Below are 19424 nucleotides of genomic sequence, written 5' to 3' on the forward strand. Positions count from 1 at the left end.
GCCAACCACCTTCACCCCTAACTTCCATTTCCATAGCACCCCCGCTCACCATTGGCACGGTGACTAGTTGGATTGTTAAAACAAGAAGAAAGGAAATAGATGATTGTCTGGTGGGGGCAGGAGGAGAGAGCCAGCAGAGAGGAGAAGCCAAGGGATGGAGTGGGAAGGGCAGTCACTAAGACACCAAGTGCTTGGACATTCTGCTACAGGAAGAAAAGGAGATGCAGGGATGAAACTGGGTAAGTATATCATGGCCCTGGGCTTGGTAGTGGGAAGGCCATGACGATCTTCTTCATTTGAGCTACAGATGAGCTATTGAGTAGATTTTTCCTTTTTGCATTTTAGTACAGAAACATCACAAACGTTTTCTGTGGGTAGATGAGGAACAAGGGATTTGTGTCGTGGGTAGTGGCAAAATGCACCTGAAACTGATGGGTGTTGGTGATTTGGTTTCAGCATTACACTTGGCAAATTCTATGAATATGTGCTCTCTTAGATCATTTTTTATTTAGAAAGATTATGATCCTAGATTTTTAGATGTGCTTGACTTTTGAATGTCTATTTCTGACCATTGAGAAATGCAAAATAACTGATTGGTTAAAAGCATAGTTTCTGGATCTAAATCATTATTGTACAAGTTACTGGCTGTGAGACTGAGATCTAGTTTAATTATCTATAAAATAGGGATGCTGATGATGCTGTCAAAAGAAGTGTCCATTACCTGGTCTTCAGAATATGTAAATACGTTACTTTAAAAGGCAAAAGGGGAAAAATAAATAAATAAATAAAAATAAAAAATAAAAAAAATAATAAAAGGCAAAAGGGACTTTACAAATGTCATTAAGATTATGGACCTTGAGATGGGAAGATTAACCTGGATTACCCAGATAGGCCTAATCTAATACCATAAATTCTTCAACGGGAAGAACTTTTCCTGGCTGTAGTCAGGATTAGTGAGACGCAACGTGAGGAACTGACTGGCCCATTTCTGGCTATGAAGATGAAGAAAGGGTACCACTATCCAAGGAATGTCATGGCCTCTAAAGCTGGGAATGGCCCTCACTTTACAGCCAGCACAAAAACACAGATCCTGGTTCTCCAGCCCTGAGGAACAGAATTGTACCATCAACCCAAATTTTCCCCAACAGCCTCCAGAAAGGAACACGGCCTGCCAACATCTTAATTTTAGTGTGATGAGACTTGTATCAGACTTCTCACCTAAAAGAACTGTGAGATAACAAACTTGTGTCATATGTTATAGCTGCAAGAGAAAACTGATACAGTTAGAAGAGATGATCACATAGAGCAATGAATAGCCAAACAGTAGGCAAAAATATTCAGTATTATGCCTTGAAGTTGTGTTTGCATTGCCCCTAATATCAGATTGTCTAGACTGTAGTGATGGAGACTAACGGGGAAATGGGTGGAAGTCTTACCAAGTGCTTCCTGGTCCCCTCATTGCTGCTAATGGTTACTTCCTACAAATAAAATGAAAGGATAAGATTGCCTGTCCTTGGAAACAGCTCAAGGGGAAAAAGGACTTGAGGAGAAACCACCAAGTAAATGGAACACATTTTAGCTTTGGTTGCCTGAGGCACTAGGTATTAGATACCTAGTTACACATTAGAGGATAATTCAAAATCTCTGGTAATCCCATACCATGTAGAATATTGTGAGTGTGTGTGTGTGTGTGTGTGTGTGTGTACGTGCAGGTACATTTTGTAGTTAACATACTTTGAATTTATTTGTAATTATTTTATTATGTATATGCATAATGACATATCTCAATATATAATGTATATTATATGATATATATATGCTTCTTTCAGGATATATATGGATATATGATATATATGCTTCTTTTAGGATAATATAATATCATATCTTTGGAGAAAGTTTTAAGTCCTTTCAGGAAGGAAGTTGCTGGGAAGAAAAGCCTACAGTCGGGCCACCTAAAATTAATTCTGAATTAGTGGAAAAAGATAGAACAAACCTACAGATTCCCAATTCTCACCGCAGAGATTCCAATCCAGTCATAGGTCTAGGGTGAATCCCAGGAAGCTACACCTGTAATGAGCTCTCTAATGAGGGTCTAGTTTTAGAACCCCTAGATTCCGTAACTTCAAGGGTCTCAGGTTGGTTCTGTGATTTGTTGATGATGTGAAATTTCTGATCTCTAGCTTAATTAGGGAATGAGGGGACTTGGTTAATAACCTACTCTTCATACTGGAGTAGGGATTTACAATCATTCCCCCTTACTTAGAGAAAAATTGAAGATCCTATAGGAAAAGTGGTCTGGGTCACATACTCCTTAAACATCAGAGTGAGAACTGGAATTCACGTTGGTATGACTCATTCATTTGTTCAGTGAAGTTTCTACAATATCCCATGTTATTTATTTAAATTTAAATTATATAATTATACAGGAAATCATTTCTTTATAAAATGACAATATAAATAAAAGAAAAAATACCCATTTATCCCCATTTTTTAGTCTCACATTCCTCCTCAATGGTCATCTTTTTGTTATTTTTTCAAGAAAATATTCTGACTTACATGCAACATGCACAAATCAAAGAATACTCAGGTTTAAGCCTTTTTAAAAAATTAATAAGATTACACAGCTTCCTTTGTCACTTAATAAGTCAGTACAAAATGATTGCATTACTCTTTTTAGTTGCAACATGACATGTATGTATCATGATGTATTTGAATCTATCTGGGCATTTTCCATTGAATGACATTTTGGTTCTTTCTACAATTTTTGCTATCTCTCTCTCTCTCACACACACACACACACACACACACAATGCTGCATCAAATATCCTGATATGAGATTTCCATATGGATGATATGATTTCTATAAGATGGTTAGACATGGGGGCGCCTGGGTGGCTCAGTGGGTTAAGCCTCTGCCTTCAGCTCAGGTCATGATCTCAGGGTCCTGGGATCGAGCCCCGTATCGGGCTCTCTGCTTGGCAGGGAGCCTGCTTCCTCCCCTCTCTGGCTGCTGCTCTGCCTACTTGTAATCTCTCTCTCTCTCTATAAAAAAGAAAAAAAAAAATTAAAAAAAAAAAAGATGGTTAGACATGTAATTATGAGTTGAAGGGAATGAATGTTCCATCCCTTTCTACACTGAGTTTTGTAGCGACATGAAGTTGGAGAGAAAATAACATCCTTCAGTCCATAACTCTAGGTTCAACTAGCTGCAAATCTTAGAAATTATCCTCACCAGGATATTGATGTGGTCATGATAAACCCTGGCTGATGCCTCTTGTATGAGATTTGAGGTGTTTTTGTACCATAGCAATGCCCAGGACACCTAGATCTTTGTTACTGGTATCTTTTTTATCTCTCCAAATGATATAAATTGACTGGTTTTATCACAGTGGTTTTCTTTGGTGGGTGGTGATTCTAGTCTTCAGTCCTGATTTTTAATCATATATATATATATAAGATTATATTATATCTTATATTATATATATATTATATTATATATAATATATTATATTATATAAGATATATATATCTTATATACATATATATATATGTAAGGAAAAGGATGTTTGGTTCCTCTCTTAGGAAAAATTGCCCCAAACTTTTCTCAGCTTTACGTAGGGCCTTTGATGAATGCCTCTCACATTCCGTACGAATGACCCCTGTTGGGAGCATAGGGCACACTGTGAATGAGTACCAAGGAGCAAGAACCAGCCTGTGGAGCCTGCCAGAAGTCCAAGCTGCAGGCTGACAGGACGGTAGGTAATGGAAATTGCCTTGTGTTTCCCAGCCCTGTGTTTCATTCCCCACAGATCACCGGGACCTTGGTTTTCACGGTCTTCACTGCTGTACTGGGTTCCTTCCAGTTTGGATATGACATTGGTGTGATCAATGCACCTCAAGAGGCAAGTGAAACTTGTTCAATTCAAATCTCTTTGGCAATTTCTGTCAGTGACTGAAGGATCTGTGCTCCTCATACACAGAGATAAAGTGCACCCACGTGGGAAATATAGGGCAGTCCCAGTATTTGTCACGAACCATGTGCGTGGTTTCAAAGCTGATAACTTGGCCTTGACTCTTCAATAACCCTCACAAAAAAAGAAAGGGCAATAACCGATTCTTGATCTCTGACTCTGCTATTGCTGAGCTCACAGAAAACTCCAGCTGGAATACCACGTGCCTGCAGATGTTGTTTTAAAAAACTCAAGAGCTTATTGCAGACTTTATTCAGAGCTCCCAGCCATATATGAGTAAAAACATGAATGAAAAATGCTGGGGAATAGGAGGAGGCAATAGAAGGATACATTTCATTTTATGCACACACTTTTACTGGGCACCAGCTCACTGTGCATCGGGTGCTTTAACATATGTTCTCCCTAGACTAACCTCCAAAAACCTTATCTCGATTGTAAGCCAGATGAAAGACTTCAGGAGTCCTAACACTAAAAAAGTACCTATCCTTCCCCCTAATTCTGTCTCTCCTAGCTGGTTCAAAGTAAAATAATATATAACTGCTAAGTAATAGTCAAGAAGTCCAACAAAATTTGGATTTCTCCACGGTAACTATTTGGATGGGTGTTTTTTAAAATATTGCATAATTTCTGTCATTTGTCTCATTTATTTTGTGCATCCTTACTCTGGTACCCAATGAATAAACAGGAGAAGGATGTTATTTTTTTCAGCTCCCACAGCCTGTAAGTGGGGAAACCAAGACTTCATTCCCTTTGCTCTAAGGCTGTCAGGTCATTTAGGGCAGGATAGATGTCCTGTCACCAGCCCCAAGCACAATGATTAGCATAAAGGAGGTGTTCAATACGGTGTTTACTGAGGAAAGAGAGGGAGAGAGGAGAGAAGCCATAGGGGTGGGGGAGCGGTGTAAAATGAAGGTACAAGCATTTGTTGGGTGCCTTCTATGAATATATCATATTTCATCTGCTTCCCTTACACTGTTGCACTCCAAGGAAAATGTGTATTGACCATAGTCTATCACCTGAAAGTGTTGCTCCTTGGGCTCTAGATGCCACATATTATCACGAGTCTGGTGGTCTTTCCAAGTTGAGAGAGTTCGATAACAATGCTGGCGGTCACAGCTTTCTTTCTGTGGGTGATGACAACATGTGCCAATTTAGCAGCCTTCTTGAAATTTGGTTCAGCTTCGCCGTAACTTAGAATCAGTAGAGCCTCTTTTTTGGAAGACCTTTTCACATCCTATTTAAACATCTTCTCCAGGGAAAGAGAAGGAAAATTGGTCAAGCCAGACTTGGAAATAGGGATTCCCTCCCCACTGGCATCGGGCTTGATGCCCTTTCTAGAACCCCTCTTTCTGTGTTTAACAAGCCCCTTAAACATCATTCTAGAAGAGTAGTTGTTCAGCTTCATTTGTGTTTGTTAGTGGATGACACGTGGCACTATTTTAGGGTATTTTTTTAAATTTTTTATTTATTTCTTATTTTTTATAAACATATATTTTTATCCCCAGGGGTACAGGTCTATGAATCGCCAGGTTTACACACTTCACAGCACTCACCATAGCACATACCCCCCACAATGTCCATAACCCCACTCCCTCTCTCCCAACCCCTCCTCTCCCCAGCAACCCTCAGTTTGTTTTGTGCGATTAAGAGTCACTTATGGTTTGTCTCCCTCCCAATCCCATCTTGTTTCATTTATTAAATCACACCTTTTTACGATTGTGAAAACTACACATAACTGTTATAGAAAGTATTTGGAACAAATCACCTATATTCTACCACATAGAATGAACACCTGGGAACATTTCAGTATTTCTTTATAGCTTTTTTTCTGTACATACTATCTATGTAGAGTGGTCTGCTAATGAGGCAAATGTCTTGGTCAGACTTCTTTTATCATAAGAGGATATCAATTCCCTTTCCTCACTCAGCTGATTTTACCACATAGGGCTTTGCCCATGACTGGCAGGCTAGAACAGCTACATTCCAGGTTCTTGTCAGAAGTCCTCTCGTGCCACTGAATAGCGAACAAATCAGCACTGAGAGGAAGGACAAGGAAAGAAGTCCAAAGGCTGTGACTTTACTCAATTATACTTGGTAGGACCTTTGCCTCTACTGAAACATGGGATAAACTATGGCTCTGTGAAACTTAGTTTTGAATGTTCATCCTATTACATACTGAAATCTGTGAGGACACAGAGGAAGAAACTCCTTCAGTATCAATCCCTTCACAGGGGTCACTGAGTTGTTTTTAACTTTGAAATTCATCAATATATGTGATTGATTTCCCCTACTTGTGCTGGCTGCTAGGAAGTTTATTGGTAAATTTGTAGCATATTTCTAGCAAGGATATAGCACCTAATGCTTGTATTTGGTATACTAACTTTATATTTGGCTTCATCTTGTCTTTAGTAATCTTTATTCTTACAGCCATATGCTTCTATTAGAATATTTACATAAATCAATTTAAACCTTGCTGTGCAGAGGTAACACTGGTGTGAAAATGTACCTTTCTGTCTGCAGAATATTTTCAATTTAAATAGCTGCCTGCATTTAAAACTTGGAAGAATTTTACATTAAAACCCCAGATTTCTGACTTCTTTTTTTAAAAAATTAGAGGTCATGCAATACTAGTCTCATATTTGCAGCTTCCTTCTTTAGGTGGGGCAATATCCAGTGCTATAATCTTGCCCACTTTCTTTTATATTCTCCACAGTAGAGACAGTAGTTCAGTCTTCTAGTTATCAAGGTTCTCCTTCACTTACTTGTTCCTGCCTAGTTCCTGTGGGCACTGGAATTTGCAACCTCTGTTTTACAGAATATTGTCAACTATAAGTAAATCTGCCCATAATTTTGTGTATAAAACACACATAATTGGGATGACCCTTTTAAACACCTAACAAACATTTTAAAGGAAAAAAAAGGTGTATAGAACATTTGAAATGTTGGAACTTTTTTATTTTATTTCCTCAGGTAATAATATCCCATTATGGATACGTTTTGGGTATTCCACTGGATGACCGAAAAACTGTCAACAACTATACTATCAACAGTACAAAGGAAATACCCACAGTCCCATACCTAGGGGATTCAATACCAACACCTTTGGCAGAGGAAGAAACTACAGCATCTACCAGCCTCATCACCATGCTCTGGTCCTTGTCTGTGTCTAGCTTTGCAGTTGGTGGAATGATTGCATCATTCTTTGGTGGGTGGCTAGGAGATCAGCTTGGAAGGTAGGCAAGTTTCATAAATAAGCATAAACATGGAAACTTGAGTATTTGGGGTTTCTAAGACTTTGTTTCATCTTCTGTTTTGTGGAATAGCTTTGGAGGTTTGTTTTTTTTTTTTTTTTGCTTCATGACCTTATGAATTAGGTTTTAGCACAAATAATGGAGCAAGCAGTTGCCCTAGTCTGCTTAATCATGGAGTCATCTATAGCAAAAGTGAGTTTGGTGTGTCTTTCTACAGAAATGATTGGATTCTCTAAATTTGTTAATTTCAAAATATGTTGGGCTGCCTGGGTGGCTGTCAGTTGGGTGTCTGACTCTTGATTTTGGCTCGGTGCTGGGTCTCAGGTTCCTGAGACCCAGCAAACTGCACCCCCCCCCCCGCCACCGCCCATTAGACTTTGCGTTCAATGAGGAGTCTGCTGGAGATACTCTCCCTCTCCCTTTGCCCCTCCCCCTGCTTGTGCTCCCTCTCTCTCTCTTTATCAAATAAATAGATCTTTAAAAAACTAAAATAAAATAAAACATATTAAGAAACCACTACACAAATGGTTAACTCAGGAACTCAATGGCAGAGCCAAGAGTAAAATTTTTAACCAAGGAATCCATTGTTTGCTTCACCAAATCACTCCATTTCTCAGACATCATTTTTTATTTTCAAATTAGAATTTGGCATTTGGATCAGTCAAGTCCTAAGGTCAAATCAATAATCCCCAACTTCAAATTGCCCAATATACTTGGCATGGGCTTCTAGCTGCTGCTACTGGTTTTTCAAAGCCCCAATCAGAGATGAAGCAAGTAGTGTGTCTACTTCTTTGCTCTAATTTGTATCAAGTGTCTTGAATTTAAAATGTCAATTAAAAAAAAAGTCTCTGAAACTACTTTACACTTAAATTGCATTCACTTAGTCATGTGATATACTAAACTGGGATTCCACCCCCTCACAGAGAGAGAGGAAATAAAATGAGAAAATCACGTTTGTTTTTTAGATTTATTTTCTGTTTTGAGGCCACCTTTTATTAATTATCTTTTCCTCTGATGATAAAAATAAATATGGAAATATGGAAAATTTAGAAAATGCAAAAACCTCTAAAGATGTAAATGATATAGGTAACTATTTTAGTAATTCTGGACTACAATCTAATTTTTTAAATTCCTACTTTATTTTTTTTTTATTTTTTTTTAAAGATTTTATTTATTTATTTGACAGACACAGATCACAAGTAGGCAGAGAGGCAGGCAGAGAGAGAGAGGGAAGCAGGCTCCCTGCTGAGCAGAGAGCCCAATGCGGGACTCGATCCCAGGACCCCGAGATCATGACCTGAGCCGAAGGCAGCGGCCTAACCCACTGAGCCACCCAGGCGCCCCCCTACTTTATTTTTTTTCAAAAGACAAGATTTCACTTTCTTTTTGTTATGTTACGTTAGTCACCATTCAGTACATCATTCATTTTTTGATATAGTGTTCCATGATTCATCATTTGCGTGTAACACCTTTAAATTATAATTTTTTCTTTCTCATTAAAATTCTGATAATTTCCTCCTCTTGCGCTGGAGATTTTTTTTTTTTAAAGTCTTATTGGAGATTTTATATAATAAAACTATAAGAAGTTTTCTTCAACAATGAGTAGCACTGGGGCACCTGGATGGCTCAGTCAGTTAAGGGTCTGCCTTTGGCTCAGGTCATGACCCAAGATCAGGATCCAGCCAAGCCCATATCACCCTCCCTGCTTGGGCGGGGAGTCTGCTTCTCTCTCTGCCCTTCACCTAGCTCTCATGCTTTCTCTTTCTCTCTCTCTCAAATAAATAAAATCTTTTAAAAAATTAGTAGTATAATAACCCAAGTTTTACTCTTGTTCTTATTATTCTTGTTCTTATTATTCCTCTACCATAAAAGATAATAGTCAGTTTCTCACATTTTTATCAATTTGCTGGTACTTAGCTAAACTTAAAAATCAGAATTTGCAAGTTACAGTGTCCATAACCCAACTTTAATTGTTCAAAAAGTTTTTAAATCATTTTAATTTGAACCAAATTGGTTTACACAGTAATTGGAAAAATTTCTAGACTATTTCTAAAATAAATATAATTAAGCAAAGTTAAATTTTAAAATATGAATCAACCAATTCTTTTAGCAGCTACTAATGTTTTATACCTCTTCCCACCCCTGAAGAAAAAATTTAAGGGGTGCCTGGCTGGCTCATTGGTGGTGTCTGCGACTCTTGATCTCAGGATCATGAGTTCAAGATAGATAGACAGATAGAAGGAAGGAAGGAAGGAAGGAAGGAGCCCTTGTTCTCATCTCATTTAGAAATGAGATTTTTGACAGGTCCGGTGGTATACTAAAGCATTTAATTCATGTCCTCGTGATGGAAACAGGATGCATACCCTCTCAAGTCTTAGAATTTAGCATCAACAATAGTTATACCCCAAAACAATGTCAAATGATCACTTATCAAATGACTTATGGTAAACTAAAAGTGAGGCTTCTTCCAAGTCTCAGTAAAAAATGATTCTCCATGAATAACAAGCACAAAATTAATAATTTTAACATCAAAATTAAGACAAAAGAGTTCAGTCTCTCCTATAAAGCTATTTTTCTAGGAAGATTCACTAAGAAATGACATGATTTTTCTTACTGACCAGGTCATTGCTCTATCAATTAAAAATAAGTAAATAAAAACTTATTTTTTCATTACTCCTTAAAAAAAAGTATTTCCTTATAATAGTGTAGTAGGCAATAAATGTCTGTGGCCACTGCTTTATAGATTTGGCTTCTCAGAGTCAATTTTTCCAGAAGCTGTGCACTTAAAATTTAATTACTATGATATGGTGGAGGAGACGATGGTCTGCGCAATCCACAGTACCGTAAGCAAAGGAAGGTAGACATAGCCTGCTTTTGAATGCACTTTCTTTTATATAAAAAATGGAACTCACTAAAATCAAGCATTAACCTTTGGTTTCACACAGATCAAGCCCCGGCTCTGACACTTAATAGTTGTGTGAAAATGAGCAAGTTACTTAGGTTCTCTAAAATGTTTCCCCAACCATCTACAATGTAGGAAAAAAATAGTACCTAACTCATGGGATTATTGTAAGAGTTTACATGAGAGCACAGATAGAGGATTTATCACAATGCCTGGTACATAGTAAGCAGGCACTGAATGTAGCCTTACTTTGATGCTGATGCTGATGATGAAGACAATTATGATGACAGCGTTAAACCCTGTGCTAACAGGAGTATTTAGAGCAAATTTTGAAGAAATATACCTAGAAATGTATTTCTTTTTCCCTGATTTAGTGATTTAATGTGTTTTTGGATTATTTATTCTTGTCCATTTCTCATGTCTGAGCAGAAGTTAAAATTCTTTAGTTTACAAAGTGCTTCAGCATCCATTAGCTGGTAAGGAAGAGGGACTTTAGAGCAACCTGGCATCAAATATACTTTCAGCTATCTCTTTTAAGAGTTTTTCTCCCTAACAGAATGTATTCCCTAACAGAATATATACGACTAGCGAGCTAGTAACAATTTCTTAAAGTTATTGAATTTGTTTGCTCTCTGTCCTTGAGTAGAGAAAAGGCACTTCACAGAGAAATAGTCCTGTCTTTTTCTGCTCTGCCGCTCTGAAACTGGCCAGCTTGAAAACACTGTTTCCCCTCCCTTTGAGTAGTTGACATTCTCCATATGTTGGTTTTCTAGTACTGCTCTAATGAGTTACCATAAACAGTGGCTGAAACAACAGGTATTGCCTAAGAGTTTTGGTGGTCAGAAGCTCAAATTCAGTTTCATTTGGCTGAAGCCAAGGTGTCAGCAGGGCTGGTTCCTGCTGCAGATTCTGAGAACCCATCTCCAGCTTCTTTTTTTCTGGCCCTTTTCCAGCATCCAGTGGTCACCATATTGTTTGGCTTGTGGACCTCATTCAATCTGCAAAACACATTCCTCCAATCACACTTCTGACATTACATTATCTTCTCCTCTGCCCTCCTCTTATAAGAATACTTGTGATTCCATCATTGAATGGATAATCCAAGATAATCTCTTTACCTCAATACCATTAATCACATCTGCAAAACCCTTTTTATTATATAAGGTAATATATTCCCAGAGTCTGAGGATTAGGATGTGGACTCTTAGGGGATATTATTAAGCCTATCATATTTGTTGGGTAATCTTTGTAGTATAAGACTACATAATTTTACTCTCCAGGAAAAAAAAAAATCTGTCTGGTATTAAAGATACATGCTTAGAAAAAGCTCCCCTATTTAAGTTTGAAACATTGACACAGAACATTAAAAGATCCTTATACTTCTTGGTGGCACAAATATTTCTACACCTGTCCATTTAAATTCTTTGGCCTTATCATCATCATTAAACTTTTTTTTTTTTCCATTTTATTTATTTTTTCAGCGTAACAGTATTCATTCTTTTTGCACAACACCCATTGCTCCATGCAAAACGTGCCCTCCCCATTACCCACCACCTGTTCCCCCAACCTCCCACCCCTGACCCTTCAAAACCCTCAGGTTGTTTTTCAGAGTCCATAGTCTCTTATGGTTCGCCTCCCCTCCCCAATGTCCATAGCCCGTAAACTTTTTAAGTTATTTTTTATTAACATATATTAAACTTTTTAAATTATTTTTTATTAACATATAATGTATTATTTGCCCCAGGGGTACAGGTCTGTGAATCATCAGGCTTACACATTTCATGGCACTTACCATAGCACATATCCTCCCCAATGTCCATAACCTGCCACCCTATCCCTACTCTCCACCCCCCCAGCAACCCTCAGTTTGTTTTGTTAGATTAAGGGTCTCTTATGGTTTGTCTCCCTCCTGATCCCATCTTGTTTCATTTTTTCCTTCATCTATTGAATTTTAAAAAAGGTTTTTGTGTCCCACTTTCCCATTTAATAGGAATAAAAGTATCAGATATCTGCAAGTATTGTTAATTTTCACATGATTAATTTTGAAAATGATGTTTTTGTTGCTACTGTCAGCTTTATTACATATTTTATGTTGGCTGACATTAATTTATAGGTTCTGGAAATATGACACACAATGTTAAAATAAGAGTAATTTTAACTCTCTTTGATAAGGCTTAAAGTAAAAGAATATTTTAATTTACTTCCAAACAATTCATATTAAAAGAAATTTAACCTTGGAAGATCGTTACATCATCTACACCAACTAAAAACCTGTGTCATTAAGAAAGAAAGAAAAAAAAAGAGCGGGCAGGAGGGAGGAAGGCGAGGGAAGGAAGGAAGGGAGGAAGGAAAGAAGGAGGGAAGGTGAAATAAGAGAAATGAAAAGAGAAGAGAAGGAAGAAAGAGGGGAAAGAAAGAGGATGTCATAGGTTGCAACTACAGTGATAAATGTAGCTATCACCAGGCAATGATCACTTAAAACAATCAACTTGTAGAAAACTTAGTTAACTGTTTGAAAAAGTTTCAGAAGGGTTATCTTAAATCAAACCAGTCATTAGTACAGTTGAATCATCTCTATTAAAATGTGGAGACCACATGCATGAAACCTGGATTTTCTCATTATAAGCATTATTTACTGGTTAAAGCTTTAGTCCACAGATAAGTCAAACTAGCAATTATGGTTTAAAATTCCCCAGCTAACTTTCTCAGCGAAATTAAAATAACTGCTCTTAAATAAATATCTTAGCATACTCTGAAAGCAAATAATTTTATCAAGTTTTAATGCTGAATTTGTAATTCTTGCTTTTTAAACTTTCAGAATCAAAGCCATGTTGGTAGCAAACATTCTCTCATTAGTTGGAGCTCTCCTGATGGGATTTTCAAAACTGGGACCATCTCACATTCTTATAATTTCAGGAAGAAGCATATCAGGACTCTACTGTGGTAAGTCATGCATGCATGCATGCGTGTGCGCGCACACACACACGTCTGGAAATTATTTTAAAGGCAGATTGGTAACATTCAGGAAAGTTTTTGAGCCAGAGATAGCATCACAAAAGGGAAAGGCAATAGCATAAAACTGAAGTCCTGAGTCGGGAGGTTTGGGACCAGTAAGTAGGAGTTAAGAAACTATCTTCTCCCTCCTGGCAATTTCTACTGGTATAATCACAGGTTAAGTTATTTAATTCATAGCTTCCTTCTCTGTTAAATGAAGGAGATAGTATCTACGATATAGGGCCCTTGCAAGAATGCATGTAAAATGTTCAGCACAGAATCTGCCTCCAGTAAGCTGCCGAGAAAAGCTAGCTGTTGCTATTGCTCCAGCTGTGCTGAAGACAGTGGCACACTGCTATACCCAGAACCTCCAACTCGTCTCTTGTGGCCTACTTGGCCACCTAGGTCTCTGTCTCTCCTTTCAGAAAGACCTTGACATCCAAGCCCATCTCTCAGAGCACATTTGTGGTTGGATTCCAGATGTGGCTGGGTGAAGCATTACAGTGGTGGTGACCTCAGGGAGAGGGAGTCAGGCAGGAGCAGCTGGTAGAGGAGTTCATAATGGACAAAGGATGCTCCCCTTCCTTGTGAACCTACCATCTGAGTATCTGGAATCACTAGTTCTTAGAAATAGCTTTTCAAACTTTTGGAAGTTTCAAACTTTCAGAAGCAAACTTAATTAGCAGAGGTCTGAGCGAAGGGAGGATCACCTAATCTCTAAAACAGCCAAATCTTTAGATTCTCAGTGCCAGTGAAGCCCTGATTCTGATGGCTTGGAGCCAAGGTTTAACCCACTGTCCCAAATCACAGAACCATCTTTCAAAGCACTAATATCCACTGGGGCTGGGGGAGGATACAAGAGCACAAACGATGTATAAAATGTTTATAGTTTTTACTTGCAAAGAGAAAAGACTGTAGCTTCATGTGTCTTCAATGATCCCTTGAAACAAAATTCTAAACAAAATTCTAAAGGGCCAGAAGTTAATAACTTAATTTAAAGTCTCTTTTCATTGTTTTCAATGTTAATACAAATAGCTGAGACTGAGGATAGCTTTATTAAGGTGAAGAGACAACCAACATGTGGAGAGATTTAGACTCAGAATAAATTAATTCTGGCACTGTCTCTGCCTGGGTCTTCAGTAAAATGCAAAGAATAACACTATCAAGGAGGTCCAAATCATGATCCTTCTTTCTTCTCTCTCCATTTTAAAAAATACAGTATGAAAAAAAATCACAAATATTTTTGAGAAAATTGAAAAGAAATGTTATAAACATTTCTTTTGTGATAGGAGTGATAGTGATAGGAGCAACCTGTCACTAGCATAGCCAAGTAACTCATACTCCCCAACAATCTTTTAAAATTATGCCTGCTTCAGTTCTGAGCATTAAAATTGTTAAAAATTATAGGAAATACATTTTTACTTTAAATTTGTGTGAACTCAGACCTGTGATCTTATCTACATTATTATGTTCTTGGGATACAATAGGAGGTATTGCACAGAGTACAGCCTGAAAAGGGGACAAATAAGTGTGTTTTTTCTTATTTAAGATCAACAGACCACACATTAGAGGCACATATAAATGTCAGCCAAAATTCAGATGCTATATCAATCACGCAACTGTTCATGTGAGCTATTAACATTTTAAAGCATTAAAAACATACTGAAACAGTTCCCACATTCATCTTTTACACAAAAACCATACATTTCCATTTTATAGACAAACTGTCTAAGAGGAAGACTCTGACAAGTCTTATTTTTAAATTCTTAAGAAAATGCTAAACATTGCATTCAACCTTGCTTGTTGATAGTGTCTGACCTTTTCATGCACTCAGCAAATGACTGGATACTCCACAATTTCCAACATGACTGATTACATCTGTGCTTAAGAAAGCTATAGAAGGCAGAATTGCCTAGGGCTTTTCAATTTTTTGGTATTCCTTTAAGCACCGAAGTCTTTTCTGAAGCCCATTGTTAGGAGAGGATAAAGAAGCTGGATTGCTCTGGTTGGAGTAATTGAAGGAAGAGCCCCCAAATTCCTGAACCTCTTCACCTGTCCACACCTCCCTCACCACTTTAACAGTGATCTTGAGGCACTTCCACACTGTGGAGACTCAAGGCTTGTAGTTCTCGTGCTAAAGCTCTATTGTACTATGATCTTGGATAAACTGTTTCTCACTTCTATCAAGTAAAGAGATTGGCTTAGATATGTTCTAATTTCCTTTAATAACATGAGTTTAGACCAAGAATATTATTAAAGCATTCTTTAGTCTCTTTTCTGAGGACAATTTGAGGCATTACCATGTAGAGTCGATTTTAACATGGTTTTAACTAAATAAGGCAATGCTATGAATAATTGCCAAATCCACGACTAATCATTTCTTTCTATTCTTATATCTAGCTACAACTTCTATCAAATCTTATCAACAAATATTCTTTGCATAAACCATGTCTATAACTGGGGACAAGGGGTCTTCCTTCCAACAGACTCTGAAAGGTCCTTTTAGTCAGGATATTGGCTATACTTGAACCAAATTATTGTTATTGAAATAGTCCTGGCTGCACTTTCACATTTATGTTCATGTTTTATGCAGGACTAATTTCAGGCTTGGTTCCAATGTACCTTGGTGAAATTGCTCCAACCACACTCAGGGGTGCTCTTGGCACACTTCACCAGCTGGCCATTGTCACGGGCATTCTTATTAGTCAGGTAAAAACTCCTATTCCCTACTTTACCTCATCCTCTATTTTATCCAGCTTCTCCCTCCCTGATAGATCAACACAGCGGAAAAAACTAGTTCCACCATTGGGAATGGGAATGCTATAGAGACTTAGGCTTTTTAGCTCAAAGTTAAATTATTACTGCTCCACTCCTCACTTCTCCCCTTGGATCTGTGGTAGGTTTGGCAATAGAGATGACCCAACATGCCAGGTCTTGAACTCCAGGAGCTAGTCTAGAATTAAATTATTCTGTTCAGATTTCAAAGAATAGGAAACTTCACATTTTTGACTGCTTGGATTTCCTTTGTTCTGGGCATCTTACCTAGACAATTAATATGTATATGATTACCATAGCAGTTTTTTGTTCAGCTGGCTCTATCCTTCTCTTCTATCCCATGGACTCAGAGTCCTCAGAACCCCTAACCTAGGATTATCCAGAGAGTAAGCCACTGCAATAAGGATGATAAATCTGGTTCTCACTAAAATAATTGTTCTATCTATGTAATCCCATTTTATTTTTCTGCATAATCGAAGAAAAAATTTTTAGGGTCTAAAGTTACACACATGATTTTTGTTGTTGCTTTAGGTTTCAAATGTGTTCTTAAAAGTTTGGTTGTTTCCCATCCTAAATGACCCATATAAGTTAATGAAAATAAACCTCGGTGAACTCTTTGTAAAACACATAGTCCTGAATTTAGTGAAGTAAGACACACTAGTAATAGTTTCTGCTTTGGGTATACTTGAGTCAAAGTTGTCAGGGATTACTATTAAATAACTTTCAACAAATGGTTTCACTATTAAATAACTTTCAAAAAACGGTTACAGAAGGCAGACCCAAAGTGTTGTGCAGTTGCCATGCTTCCTCCCTGCCTTTTCAGATTGTTGGCCTCAACTTTATCCTGGGCAATCATGAGCGATGGCATATCCTTCTTGGTTTGTCTGCTGTGCGAGCTGTCATCCAGTCTCTGCTGCTCTTTTTCTGTCCAGAAAGTCCCAGGTACCTTTACATCAAGTTGGATGAAGAAGTCAAAGCAAAGAAAAGTAAGTCTGTGAATGTTCTTTTTTCTTACTATTGTTTTGGAACTATCAGCTAATGAAAAACAGTGTGCATGAATGTTTACTGGTCAAGCTGATACGAGCACTTTCCAAATGAAGTCAATGATTACATGTAAAAAGAATGTGCAAGATCACTTCAATATGACTCACACATGCCATTTCAAACCCATAAACACTTGAGCCCAAATGGGAAAGCCACATGCAGGGTATTGGACTCAACCAGAGGCTTTTCTAAAAGACTTTTACATGCATCATTCTTCTATGATAACAAAGATCATAGTTTTCTTTGTCACTGTTCTCAAAATTTAAAAACAGGATCTAATTTTACAAAGAGAATTGCCAACACTCCTGCTGTAAAGCAATAGAAAGGGCTTTACTGAACTACAGCTCTTTCATTAAAATAATAAAAATAAATTTACTTTTGTTTTGACCTGAGTTGTGTCGACCTGATCAATTTGTGGGCAGGCTTGAAAAGACTCAGAGGAGGTGTTGATGTCACTAAAGACATCACTGAGATGAGAAAAGAAAAAGAAGAAGCATCCAGTGAACAGAAAGTCTCCATAATTCAGCTCTTCACCAATTCCAGCTACCGACAGCCTATTCTAGTAGCACTGATGCTGCACGTGGCTCAGCAATTCTCTGGAATCAATGGGGTAAGTTTAAGAATACTTTCTAACTCCCTAAAATAGGGGAAGAAAGGGGTATAAATTAAATAACCAAAATGCATTTAAAAATTTGACATCATGTTTTACTACAAAAAACATATTGAGCATTAATTTTCTTTGTTTTGCCACATCTGCTTTCTAAAATTGGATTAGAATTTTTAAAAATGTCAATAATCAATGGTACTGTGTGTCTATTAAGACAGAAGGTAATAAGCAAAAATCATAATTAATTCAAAAGAGGGAAAATGAGAATAATTATGCCACCCTCAACACCCTAAATTACAGGAGACTTCTAGAGTTGAGTAGCAAATTTAGGATTTAGTCCATAGTTCCCTTCATCTATGTATCATTATTATTTTTTAAAGATTTTGTTTATTTATTTGAGAGAGAGAGCATGGGGGTACAGAGGGAGAGGGACAAGCAGGCTTCCCACTGAGCAGGGAGCCTGATGTGGGGCGCAATCCCAGGGCCCTGGGATCATGACCTGAGGTGAAGGCAGACACTTAACCCACTGAGCCACCCAGGCACCTACCCTGTTTTACCTGTGTAGTTAAGTATACCAGGGCACCTAGATGGCTCAGTTGGTTGAGCATCAGACTCATGATCTTGATCTTGGGACTGTGGGTTCTGGATTAAGTTTTGCGTTGAGCCCTGCACTGGATGTGAAGCCTACTTGAAAATAAATAAATAAATAACACCAAATAGTTAGGTGCAAAGAAGTTTCCTGTCATGCAGGAAACTTTCACTCTATTAAGAGAGCCAGCATACAAAAGAAACAATAGTGTGAACTGGCACGACACTGGAGTAAGGGCAGTAGATAAGACATGACTGAAAACCATACTGAATGTACGTTTTCACTAGCTTTTAGGTTTTGAACTGAAATCACTGCATTACACAGACCAAAACTGTTCTACTGGCAATTAGCTATTAGAAGAAAAAAAGTAAACATTTGCTATAAAAATACTAGATTTAAAAAATCACTTACCCTCTTTTACTGCTGTTAAAAATATGGTTTTGGCTTCCTCTATTATGAGCTAATCACCCACAAGGGGGTGACTTGTGAATGGGCAGAGCTTTGGGAGAGGTAAAGAAAGTAATTCTTACCTGTTAAAACAAAAGGAGACCTGAACCTCACTCAACAAGCTGAATACTGCTCTCCTGTCATATCTATACTCCTTTAATGGGTCCTTGATATCCCTCTTAATCTAACACTCTATGTAACTTCAGGGTTTGGAGACCAAATTTGTATCCTTTTTCCAGCTCTGCCTGTATATCCAAAAGAACAATACTTAGTCTTTCTGAACCTTCCTGCTCTAGCTCCTATCCCAGTTCCTGACTTAGAGGCATCAAGGAAATGTTGAACTGAAGCTGTTGGACAGCCTAAAAATGTGGGATAGTGTGCAGTGTGCTATAAGCTACTCTTCACTGGGCACAATCTGTACAGTCCTTCTCCATTAGCCCTATCTGCAAGAAGAGGTGCCAGCACAGGGCATGTTAAATGGGAAAGGAATGAGAGAGGATGACAGAATGACAGAATGGCCTTAAAAAGACCATTATAGGTGACTGGGTGGCTTAGTGGGTTAAGATTCTGCCTTTGGGGGCACCTGGATGGCTCAGTGGGTTAAAGCCTCTGCCTTCAGCTCAGGTCATGATCCCAAGGTCCTGTTCCGCCCCCCACCCCCGCCCGCCGCTCCCCCGCCTCGCACTGCCTCTCTACCTACTTGCAATCTCTGTCTGTCAAATAAATAAATAAAATCTTAAAAAAAAAAAAAAAAGATTCTGCCTTCGGCTCAGGTCATGATCCCAGGGTCTTGGGATCGAGCCCCACATTGGGCTCTCTCGTCAGCTGGGAGCCTGCTTCCTCC

At 38.1% G+C, this 19424-nt stretch overlaps 1 protein-coding gene across 2 annotated transcripts in view; it reads left to right on the forward strand.

Moving 5' to 3' along the window:
• The window catches only part of SLC2A2 (solute carrier family 2 member 2), a 31220-nt gene that overhangs the window by 3620 nt on the left and 8176 nt on the right, over positions 1 to 19424 (forward strand). Inside the window, exons 1-7 of one of the 2 annotated variants that reach the window (XM_046001984.1) lie at positions 85 to 239; positions 3788 to 3902; positions 6942 to 7204; positions 12943 to 13067; positions 15712 to 15827; positions 16717 to 16879; positions 17360 to 17547. In XM_046001984.1, the coding sequence (XP_045857940.1) occupies positions 100 to 239; positions 3788 to 3902; positions 6942 to 7204; positions 12943 to 13067; positions 15712 to 15827; positions 16717 to 16879; positions 17360 to 17547 (1110 nt within the window). In that variant the 5' untranslated portion in view covers positions 85 to 99. Of the gene's footprint in view, positions 1 to 84; positions 240 to 3787; positions 3903 to 6941; positions 7205 to 12942; positions 13068 to 15711; positions 15828 to 16716; positions 16880 to 17359; positions 17548 to 19424 lie in introns of those variants that run through there. The other variant, XM_046001985.1, reaches the window with a different exon arrangement.

Source organism: Meles meles, chromosome 4, assembly GCF_922984935.1.
Source record: "Meles meles chromosome 4, mMelMel3.1 paternal haplotype, whole genome shotgun sequence".
Taxonomy (NCBI): Eukaryota; Metazoa; Chordata; class Mammalia; order Carnivora; family Mustelidae; genus Meles; species Meles meles.